The sequence below is a fragment of the Diaphorina citri genome, unplaced genomic scaffold (genome assembly GCF_000475195.1).
Source record: "Diaphorina citri unplaced genomic scaffold, Diaci psyllid genome assembly version 1.1 scaffold1082, whole genome shotgun sequence".
NCBI classification, from domain to species: domain Eukaryota; kingdom Metazoa; phylum Arthropoda; class Insecta; order Hemiptera; family Psyllidae; genus Diaphorina; species Diaphorina citri.
The window spans coordinates 61,580-74,070 of NW_007378511.1; the positions used below are offsets into that span (position 1 = coordinate 61,580).

The 12,491-nt window shown below is 38.9% G+C and overlaps 1 protein-coding gene across 2 annotated transcripts in view; it reads left to right on the forward strand.

Annotated features, from left to right (window-relative positions):
• Positions 1-8,761: 8,761 nt before the first annotated feature.
• Positions 8,762-12,491, forward strand: part of LOC103514103 (extensin-like) — a 15,968-nt gene continuing 12,238 nt past the window's right edge. For both annotated transcript variants that reach the window (XM_026827163.1, XM_008478968.3), the window contains exons 1-2: positions 8,762-8,901; positions 11,375-11,613. In XM_026827163.1, the coding sequence (XP_026682964.1) occupies positions 8,887-8,901; positions 11,375-11,613 (254 nt within the window). In that variant the 5' untranslated portion in view covers positions 8,762-8,886. The remainder of the gene's footprint in view (positions 8,902-11,374; positions 11,614-12,491) is intronic.

The window sequence follows — 12,491 nt, forward strand, 5'->3', positions numbered from 1 at the left end:
TAATAAATTCATACACAAAAAGCCCAAACTGAGGCTTAGGTGTAGGGGCTGAACAGCCCTAAATATTGGGTTAAGTTTCTACGAATCCACTGTAATAACTAATAACAAAGTGTTAAAGAATCGAGATTCATTATGTTCAAGGGTTGAAAGTTGGAACATCCCTTTGCGATAGACAATGGACATTATTATTTATTCTTTTTCGGATAGATGAATGGTTCATTTCATTTACTTACCTACTTCCACTGTAATAAATTCATACACAAAAAGCCCAATCTGAGGCTTAGGTGTAGGGGCTGGACAGCCCTAAAAGATGGGTTAAGGTTCTATGAATCCACTGTAATAACTAATAACAAAGTCCCCCATTGTAAATATTATTGTCTCTTTTAGTATATAAGTTCCTCAGTAGCTTGGTTATGACATTAATGAGTATATTTACTGCCTTTTCCACAAGTTTGGCCATGCCTCGGGATGAACTAGCGGGATTCCGGAGCGAAGCGACGGAATTCAGCTAGTATTTACATATATCTGCGTAGATGCAGGGTAGTCAATGGGAGTGTGAACGATTTCTTTCACTCTCATCGCATTTTCTACATTCCGCTGCATAGGGGATTGCAGTCCTCAGCAGGGGCTTATCTTTTGTAAGTTGTTGCTTATTAATTTCATTTAAATGTCGAATTTCTACAAGTCCTGGGTACAAAATTGTTCCAGATTATGTTTTTCTCGTATTCAGTTCTCTACCAAACCTTTGACCAAATAGGTGGGTGGGTATATAGACAGGACAAATTTTGGTCCTATACAAACGGCATCGGCACCGGCATTTCGAATACCAAAGGGTGACCAGAATCAAGATTTCTGGGACCACTTTCATCATTATTTAATTTATTTCTCTAATGTACTTAATGCATACCGAGGGGAGATTATTGTTGTATCGAAAGTTAATCAATCAATCATTACAATCCAGTAGTCTGACGCCTGTGGTCCTCATTATTACCTATTTGGCTTATCTCAAGGCTATGAGAGGTTGCGTTTTATTGTTTTCGATTTATTATAGGTACCGAATCTTGAGCAGATATGTAGATCATAGTATTGTGCAATATCTTCGAATTAAATTAAAATATAGGGTATCTTGCCTGTTTTAAATTGGAGGAATTTCAGACAATTGAAGTTACCGTGGTATTGACCAAGGTCTTGATAGAAATAATCTGATCTTGGCTAATTACAAAGCCGGATACTCAAAGGTGGAAAAGGTGAGTGTCCGAATCCACACAAAGACCCAAATACCCAAAGGCCATACATACCTATTTATTATTTGATTCAAGATATACTGAAGAATCAATTCCAACCATCTGATGGACTAAAATGAGTTTCAGTCAGACTTGAGAGCGAAAATTTGTGTTTATTAGATGGGGGCGTAGAGCGCTGAGTCCACACATAGTGTTGATCGATATAGGTATACTGAAACCGTGAAAACTGCTTCGACAACATACCCCGTCGATAGATCAGCCGTCAATGTGTGTGGACAAAGCTCAAAGATCTACCATTTGGCATTAATTTGCACATGAACCTATAAAAGCAATCCTATCATACCAGATAAAACAGACAATACTGTCTGACCTATTGTAGGCGTACCACCAAAAGTTCTGAAATTGACAGTCCCAGCAATCAATTAAACGAAATCTTGAACTAGAATCACACTAGCAAATAGAGCAAGAACATTACAGAATAGGAAACCAACACCAACAGATATTATGAAACAGAAGTTCCTTCTTGATATGGATCACAATATTGAACTTTGGAATCAACCCACTCTAGCACCAATTGACAATAATGCCAATGGTATAGGTAATGCTGGAGTGACTGGTGCAAAAAAAGAAAGACCTTACTTCCGAAAGAGTGTTTAGCAAGACCTTCAGTCTAGAATACCTAGAGACAAAGTCAATGCGCCTTGGTCAAACTGGAAAAAACAGAAGAAATGATTAGGTAGGTATTAAGTACCTAACAATTAGGTATAAGGGCCGACATTTTTGGATAGGAACTTGGCCTTTTTTTCACATTTGTGTTTTTGTGGGGGTTAGGTATACAACTAATAATGGGTTATGATTGTAATACCATCGTTTAGTTTTAATGGAAGGTAATTATTATGTAGTATGCAGCTAATGGATGAATTCTAAGACCTAATATGTAGATCGGGTTCGATTCCTGCCCGGGGCGGATTTTATCCTAAACGGATAATGTTCGTTCTCGGAACGGCTGGCTTTCTCCTATGCTGTCTTCTCTCTTCGCTTTCGGGACGATAAGACCTTAGCATAATACAGTTCCCTCTGTCAAACATCCGTGGCCAAATGGGTATCACACGAGGCTTGCAAGGTCCTGGGTTCGATTCCTGATGGGGTAGAAGTTTTTTCGGCTCTGTGCTTTTTCGGAGAGCACTCATCCTAACAACATTGTTGGTTGGCAAATCGCGTCGTTGGGAGAATGGTTACATGGTTGGGGAACTGTTGGCCAACGGTAAGACAGCGAGCCAACCCATACATTTTGCCAACCACCAAAATATAACGTAAGGCCAACATTTACCCAACCTAAAATGTTGTTATGGCAGCCTCGTAAGGACGATTGACTATCTCCTTCGATCAACATGGTATGAACCTAACTATTTGCTCATATACCTACCTATGACTGTTTTCACTTTCTTTAAATAGAACTTTACTAGTCTTGTAAGTCTTGTATTAGCATAAGTTACGTACTGTTTTACCTAGGTAGGTACTATCTCAATGAAAACGGGGAAAACCCCTGCCTTGATCAGACCAAAGGAAAGGAATTTACAATTTACTGATCTGTTTTGTAAGCAATGGACTATAAATTATAGTTTGTTTATTGTAGGTTGGAATATCATGTTGTCAAACCTATTCCTTTTGTTTGGTCCAACATTTTACGTTATTTGTTATATTATTGGTGCAGAACTGGCAACATTTTCGCCCTGATTTCCATGAACAAGTCAAACTAATTTCATCTCATTTTTATGAACGCCTGGAAACCCTCGAGTTATGCAATGTGCAAAGCATAATTGATAATAGGATTTGTAATTTTGTATTGTAGGGCTTTGCGAAGTTTGCGAGGTAGAAATGCTAACTTTTCTTTTGCATGATACCTACCTACCTAATCTAAACGGCATTTTCAATTAAAATTGGTATAGGTAATGCTGGAGTGACTGGTGCAAAAAAAGAAAGTAAAATTATTTTCATATTTAAATAACAATATAACATTGATTTAATTCAACCGTCCAGCATTAACTACGTTAATCCTTTAGTTCAGCTCTCGTTGTCTCTGTGGTAGGAACTATAGGAGTTTCCTCTACCAGCTCTAGATATTTGCTGTTCAGGGCAAACTTTTACCTGCCACTCCCCTGATAGTCATTTTGCACTATTCATATTGAATATCCACCTGATTACCTATAGCTTATCTTGACTTGGCGGGGCGGAGCGCTACCGCGCTCCTTAATAAAAGGGAACTTAGATGTGAAGACAAATTCTGCTTGTCCGAGAGCGAGTGACCGGCATGATAGGTACAAGATTCGGACCTACCGACCTGCCAAACTCAGACTGTCTGATATACCTAGGTCTGACGGACTTTTTCCGCCACACACGTTTCGACATACTTCTAGTAAAAAAAAGTCTAACAAGAGGAGGTAGATTCAATACCTGAAAACGGCTACTTTCCCTGTCGCGTATAATAGTTCTAGTAGCGCGGTCAATCTTTCTTGACATGGCGGGGCGGAGCGCTACCGCGCTCCTTAATGTAGGACATTTACAGTCCAACACATTGAAATTTTGAAATCTATTAAATATTTTGTCCCGAAGGCCTACTATACAAGAAGATTCAAACGCGTGCCTCCTATACAAGAATCCAAAGTGCAGTATAATTTTATTGATTTTAATCAAACCTACACCTATGTAACATTGAGTGTGAAAGCTTCAAGTATAAGTACAGTGGTTTATTTAGACCAGTGCTTCTCAAAGTTGTCGCCACCGCGGCACACTTCTCAAGACTGCAATCTTTCCGCGGCACCCCTCCGCCCCCTCATCCAGCACATAAATGTTGTATAAGAGTCAATGCTCTTTTCATAGCGCCGCAGGCCTTTTTTCTCAGTTTGACATGCGGTCTTTATCTCATCAGTTTTGAGATCTATTTTCTCTCATTAAAATAGGTAGGTACATAATAATAATCCCAAATCTCGCAGCACACAGTTTGAGGAGCACTGCTTTATTTCGCCTGGTCGAGGATTGAGTAAATCAAGCGTATAGATAGAGCTAGGTAAACTTGTATGCTTTGGTAATCTGGTATCCAACCTGGGTACCTATTAAGGTTCCTAATAGGTACTTACCTATTATAGAGGTAGATCTAACGTCCTCCTGGCCAAATTACAACAAAATATATTGCACAAGTTAGATTGTAAATTTGTTTGGAATGTTCACGCTTGAAAAATTCTCAAAACCAAGTTGAAAGTCACACTTAAAACCTCATAGCAAAGGCCTCACTTCATTGATTGTTAAGGTAGGTACTACCTATGATATTAATGTGCCAATAAAAATTATCTTGAAAAATTCTCAAAACCAAGTTGAAAGTCACACTTAAAACCTCATAGCAAAGGCCTCACTTCATTGATTGTTAAGGTAGGTACTATAATATTAATGTGCCAATAAAAATTACAGAAGGTTTAGTAGCCCAGCCATTCTCAACTTTTTCCCTCCCACGGGGCCACACTTACGAGTGTTCCAAACTTCACGTGGCCCGCAAAAAATACATTGGTAACAGGTCCATCAGGTGCCGCCACTGGTCGCTACTCGATTAAAGTATAGCTACTCGATTGTCCTCACGAGGCTGAGTGAACCCCTAACTCCAAAGCCGAAAAAACATTTACCCCCAGCTTAGTGTGATACTCACTTTTGTGATACACGGCCAAAACAAATTTTGTATCTTTTGCAGTTTACTGTAAATAAATGCCCTTGCCCAAAATTGGGTGCCTCTGGGGCCATATTATTATTATTCAAAATTCGGTGGGTATTTTTCTTCATTTTTTATACTTATAGGGTATGCAAATCTGATATATGTTTTGAATATATTTTCTTCCAATTAGTTTGATGTAAACGTTTGTACTTTTTTTTTTATTTTAGATCTGAAGTCCAACGCGTTAAACACTGCACCACTGAGGTTGGTCAGTAAATGCTGAGTTGTGCAGATAGTCTCCGACGTCACACGTGCCATAATCAGGAAGAGTTGATGTATTCGCGGTGATTCAAGAGTCAATCGGATAAAAAACGCGTATTAGACTGTAATACATTTCGCTGACCTTGGCATTGGGTGGGGCACACGACTGGATATTGCCTCGGGCACATCTTGTCTTCCAGAGACAGAAGACGTTTGACCAGGGGGAGAAGGAGGAGGAGGACGTGGAAGAATAAAAAGAAGAAGAAGAAGAAGAAACGGAGAAGAAGAAGGAGGACATGGAGGATAAAAGGAGGAGGAGAAGAAGCAGAAGAAAATAAGGACGAAGAAAAAAAAAAAGTGAAATGGAAGGAAAAATATACGAGATCGTTTAATTTTAGGGCACTTATAAAGGTGGATTTATATGCTTAAGCCATTTGCACAAGTTGGATTGCACATGCCGGTATGTTCGGTTTACACAAAATTGTGAGAGGAACCTAGAATCCATCCCGTCAATCCTAGGGGCTCCCAGGCAAAACTTTGCCCTGGAAAAAGTATTTACACCACTGGGTAGAATTGGCAACTCTAGACCCTATAATATTTGATGGAATTTCTCTTATTCATTGATATTACACTGATAAGACATTTCGGACCCTGTTATTTTATGCTATAGGTTCTACCAAATAGTAGTAGAACCTGTGTTTGGGTGTTTTTTTATAATTTCAAAATTCATTTTATGGGGGTGACAGGGGAGGGGGTGTTATTACTTAGTAATACATGTACCTACTTAGTTATACAAACCCTCTGCATCTTGATATTAGTGGGGGTGTCATTAGGTAATGGATAATTGGAGCCTGTCCATTTTCTCGGTACAAAGTGGTTTTCTTGTTTCATTTTTTGATTGATAGAAAATCCAGATAAGAGGAAGGGTGTGTCATTTGAACATTATGTTCAGATCCACTGAATAGTGGATGTCAGGGGATAATATTAATTGGCTGTTCCACTGAACTAGGGGTGCTCAAATTGACCTTAAGAGTGGGCCACAATGTCTTAAAGAGATTTATTCTAAGGGGTTAACACTGCTAGTTTTATTTTTTCAGGATTTTCTTAAAGGTGCTCTTCCTCCCTCCGTGCTGCGGTACAGTGCTGTAGGTCTTCCGCGGAATGCCACGATATTCATCATGTAATGTTTTACCGCAGAACTGCCGTCGCGTGCAGATGTGTGCGCACCTTTAAATGTATGATGTAATTCAGAACTTAGAGTGTAATCCAGTGGCAGTGGTTAACCTAAGAGACATTGAACTAGAGACGGGAGAAGAGATCTCATGAGACTGATGTGTAAGATTTGTAGAACAATGGAAACCGTGGACAATGATATTTCTATGCAAGGCAAGTTGGAGATGTTTACGTTCTGATAAATAATATGCATGCACTGTCTGATGGATTTTTCAACATGTGAAACTATGCAAACGATTTTCCATCTCTAAATTGAATAAAAAAAAAAAAAAAAAAAAAAAAAAAAAAACAGCACGATATCCAGGATAGGGCAATGAATTCAGAAGTCAGAGTGAAAGAGACTTCCACCTACCTGAGAATACTCAGACTCTTAACACAAAACCGGGTCCTGTGCTAGGTCCCGGGTTCGATTCCTATACCCGAGACGAATTTCATCCTAAATAGGTACAAGTTTCGTTCTCGGAACGGCTGTTTTTCCCGTATTCTATTCTCCTCTGTTCGATTTCGAGACGATGAGGCCTCCGTTGTTGCAGTTTTCCCTATCAAACCTTTAATGGCTCTAATTCCTCATGTTCTCAACATACGTTACCATACGTTGGACATTTTGGAAGTTCAGGTATGACATTAGGTCCCGTGATCCCGTATAAAAAAACCTCGGACAATCCATACAATGATATCTTTCAATGAAAGAACAGCAGGCTAAAGAAAAAAAAAAAAAAAAAACAGCACGATATCCAGGATAGGGCAATGAATTCAGAAGTCAGAATGAAAGAGACTTCCACCTACCTGAGAATACTCAGACTCTTAACACAAAACCGGGTCCTGTGCTAGGTCCTGGGTTCGATTCTTACCCAAGACGGATTTCATCCTAAATAGGTACAATAGATCAGTTGCGCTTACTTGGGTGATGTTTCAAAGTCATAGAGCAGGAGAAATTTTTCTTTTTCTTCTACGACTTCTAGATACCGAGATAAATCGATTTAAAAAATACCGTTAAATCGTGAAGTCTGACGTCACGGCGTACGCTCCAGTAGGCGATGACGTCATAATTCATGACTCCCACTTCGTTTGTTTGTGCGCAAGCGTTTCTGCGCATTTTGACCTGAAATCTGACGTCACAACTATTTGAACTTTTTCATTAGAACGGCAATTAAAATTTGAATTTTCGACCTTTTAAAGTTAGAGATCAGAGTCATTTGTGTGAGAAAATGTGAAAAAAAATCCCCCAAAAACCAGTTTTTTTGGTTTTTTGGCTTTATGGTTTTCTGGAAAGACCTTTAATTTGATATATAGGTCGACTATGTTTGGATAAGTCCTTCTATGGGGACAGACAGACCGACCGACCGACAGACCGACAGACTGACAGACCGACAGACAGACGACACCGAAGCGAATACAGTCCGTCCACTATACCTTTTTAGTCCGTCCTCCCTTTATTATTTAAATAGTAATAAAAAGGTATAAGGGACGGACTATTGTATTCGCTTCGGTGTCTGTCACTCGCTCGCTCGCTCGGTCTGTCTGTCTGTCCCCATAGAAGGACTTATCCAAACCTGGTCGACCTATATATCAAATTAAAGATCTTTTTACCATTAGTTGGTAGTGCGTCTGCCTTGTAAGCGCTAGGCCGCGGGTTCGATTCCCGCCCGGGGCGGATTTTATCCTGATGGGCTAATGTTCCTTCTCGGAACGGCTGGCTTTCTTCTATCCTGTCTTCCTTCTCTCTTCGATTTCGGGACAATAAGACCATAGCAGTTACAGTTCCCTCTGTCAAACCTCTTTAAAAAAAAGTTACTTTTTCGGAGTTTTGACCTCAGATGTGGATTTTTCACAACTTTTTACATAGGAATCGACCATTTATTTATAATTTTTACCCATTTGCAACTCCTCCATTTTCACGGCTGTTTTTCTTGTAGGTATTCTATTCTCCTCTGTTCGACTTCGAGAAGATGAGGCCTCCGTTGTTGCAGTTTTCCCTATCAAACCTTTAATGGCTCTAATTTCTCATGTTCTCAACATACGTTACGTTGGACATTTTGGAAGTTCAGGTATGACATTGGATCCCGTGATCCCGTATAAAAAAACCTCGGACAATCCATACAATGATATCTTTCTATATGAAAGAAATAAAGAGAAAGAGAGAGAGAGAGAGAGAGAGAGAGAGAGAGAGAGAGAATCTATCTATACATGTACATACCTAGGCAATGATTTTTTTTTCAATGAGAGCAATAACAAAAAGAGAGAGAGAGAGAGAGAGAGAGAGAGAGAAGAGAATTTTCTTTGGTACATATCATAGGTAGGTACTTGGATTTCTTTTCTTTTATATCAAAGAGATTGGTTGTGAGTGAAGGCGTGGGAGATACTAGAGGACCCTGACATTGTCGTATAATAGTTGTTGAGTACCAGACTCGCGTGTTCTTCTGTAAGACCAGCAAACCATTTCTGACCATGGCACCCTTCACTGTAAGTACCTTTATCTTTTATACCGGGGGAATTTTCTATTTTTCAATCAAATTTATTTTTACTTTTATCAGGTTTAGGTATCTACTATCAGATTTTATATTTACCTCTCTATATTTTTACTGGTAGATTGTTTTGTTATTATTTTTATTACTTATTGGAGTATGTAGATTGGTCATGCTTTGCTGAAATATATTGGACTTTTACTCTATTTTACATTTTTTGTTGCAATATAGGTAGGTAGGTACATAGACTTTTTACTTTCTTCAATTAATACTTTTAATACCTACTAGTACCTAAAGGTGTTCGCGCCGAATGTGATAGATAGGTATCATTCCTTTTTCGTTTTGAAACCGGAAGGTTTCACTATAAATATAGGTAGGTACACTATAAAAAATAATAGGTAGGTAACTATTATAATATTGTTTCGAATTTTGATATTAAAGTCTTAACTTTTAGTAATGGACTTTTCTATTGATACCTACTATTGGTATGTAATACGGGTATAGGTCTGAGTAGATTGAGTAGGTATAGTATTGGCGTGTTTTCGGCTTTTGTCTCACAGAATAACAATCAAAAAATCAAAATTTTTTGATACAACATAACAATAACAATATATTGATGGTAGACTCAGTAACTTTGTGAAGGTTCATTTTAAATATCTAAATATGAAAATAACTAAAAACCAGTGAAGAGTAAAATTATTTTCATATTTAAATAACAATATAACATTGATTTAATTCAACCGTAAGTTCAAAGAGTTGTGACGTCAGATTTCACGTCAAAATGCGCAGAAACGCTTGCGCACAAACGAACGAAACGGGAGTCATGAATTATTACGTCATCGCCTACGGGAGCGTATGTCGTGACGTCAAAGTTTACGATTTACCGCTATTTTTTAAATCGATTTATCTCGGTACCTATCTAGAAGTCGTAGAAGTAAAAGAAAAATTCCATTGGTCCTCATTTTTCCTGCTCTATGACTTTGAAACATCACCCAAGTAAGCGCAACTGATCTATTAAAAGCCAAGCTATATGTCATTGGAAATTTACGGTCATACTAATTTGGCACGTTAGGTACCTTCATGGTATTTTCCTACTAACCCATTGCTGTAGTTGAGGACATCAGATCAGGCTCAGAAGTTGGTTAGGATCTATTAGGTGTTTCCGAGAGCGAAATGGATAATGATGATGAATGATGACTTTTTAACCATGTATGACACTATTAGTGTAATACCTAATTATTATTTAATAGTCATTATAACGAATTGAATGCATTACTATTGCATGATATATCAACTTTTTCTAGGTAAATAGTTAAATCGGTATACCTACGTAGCGTAGGCTAGGTGTACCAGTTATTGGCCTTTATAAGGGGATTTCAAACCAGATGAAAGAGACGAGTAATTCGTATATTTACCCTAACTACATGTACCTAAATACATATAATTTTATTGCATGTTAGTGCGATAATATGTATTCAAATGAGCCTCCAGTGGCGTAGCGTGTATGTATGGCGTGTATGGCGGCCATACAACTCAAAAGTTCACTCTAATGCCCATAAATATTAATGGCATGTACTGTGATGGGACTTGGTAGACCTGTGCATGAGCCCTACACGTTCTACACGCCCTACACTTGAATTTAGACCACGCTACGCCACTGTGAGCCTCATTAAAAGAAGATAAAATATAATATTTCTACATTCATAAAATCACAGAGTAGGTACCTTATATAAATATAACTAAGTGTAGTAATTTTGAATCATTGATCAAACGACGCGACGGCCTTGTTTTCATTCAGGTAGTTGCCCAAGTAGGTACCTATTTATTAAAATACCATTGAAACAGAACCTTATAAGTTATCATAGGCAGGTATCTAGGTATTTTTATTGGGACTAAAAAGGCATCTGGTTATAATGAGTATGTCTGGTTTATGAATAGTGTATCTGTCTACTTGTTTAATGGATGACATTGGACATTGCTTGAGACAAGTACCTACCTAGGTATTTGAAAGGTGAAATTCTGTGTGGAAGGGTCTAGGTTTAATGAGGAGGTTGACCATTCCAAGGTATGTAGCACATTGCATACCTACAAATAAATTCCGGCACTCATAAAATTATAGAAGTTCATAAATTTAATGTGACTACGTACATAGGTTCTAACTAATGATTGGTAAGGTTTTGATTTTTGAATTGATTTGAACGGAAGATTTTTCCACCAAGGAGGTAGGTAGGTGGTAGGTACTTAGATACATTTTCAAAACGTGAGTGTCAATGTCCATTACTTTTGAGATTCCTTCTAACATTTCCAACTAGAGCTGTGACGTTTACCTATCCGGATTTTATCCAATACCGGATATCGGATTTCGGATAAATCCGAATAATTATCCGAATCCAGATGTCTGTTTTCATATCCGAATTTTGATTTCGGATATCGAATCCCAGCCTTAATTCTCTCTACTTCTTCTTCCACAGGCTCAGCTGGTGATCCTCGCCTGTGTAGGCGTCTCCCTCGCCCAAGGCCAACGATTCCAGTCCGCGCCTAGAGTGGTAGAATCCGACTATGAATCCTATGATGATGTGCCCCAACAACGCGCCCAGGCCCCTGTCGTTAGCAGAGCAACTGGCCCCTCCCCCTCCAGAAATAACATACTCAGTGATAGCACAGTCAAGTCGACCACGCCTGTAGTGGCTATCCTCAAGCAGATCAACAGGTGAGGGGTTTTTAAGAGCAGTTTTTAGAGGTTTCATAGAAAAAACTGTATTGTCTGGCTGGGGGACGTTAAATAGGGAGTAGACCAGCTTAGTCTGGCTGAGGGACTTTAAATATTGAGTATACCAGCCTGAATTTCCCTTGCTAAAGAAATAGCAAAGGTTGAGTGCGAAGGGCATCCATTCGTTAAATTTATTGCCAAAACCAAATGTCAGCCCAAAGCAATCACCCTAGTTAGGGCTGATTGAGAGGCTGACGAAAAACGCCGACCCCGTCTGTACACGGAAAAAGGCGAAGAAAAAGAAGAAGATAGAGGGGACTGTAGGTAACTGATAAGGTCTTATCGTTCCAAAAGTGAAGAAAAAATAAAGACAGGATAGGAAAAAGCCAGCCTTTCCGAGAACGCGCCAGTGGTCCAGTGGTAACGCGCTTGCTTGCCATGCAGGAGGTCCCGGGTTCGAATCCCACCATCGACAAAAATTTGTACTCGTTTTTCGATTGCAAATATTTCAACGGGTTACTTTCTGGTGTTCTCGTGTTGACCCAGCACCTAAATGGGAAGTATTGTGTCTCTTCTCGCCCATCTGATGAGAGGCATACTACGGGATGGGCATGCTACGACACAGACCACAAGCGTCCAATGTAGCAGTTGTTTCATCGCTACGAAAAAAAAACGGGGGGGAAACACTCATCTTTAAAAAAAAAAAAAAAAAAAAAAAAAAAATAAATTATAAAATAAATTATCCTCCTTTCTCGAGCTGCTTTCTTAAGTAGGTACTCAGAGTATGCAGATACGTTTATTCAAAAAGCTCAAGGAGCGGAAAAAAATTCTGCTCGAAGGCGAAAAACGAAGGAGAGGGAGAAGAATAAGGCCCGTAT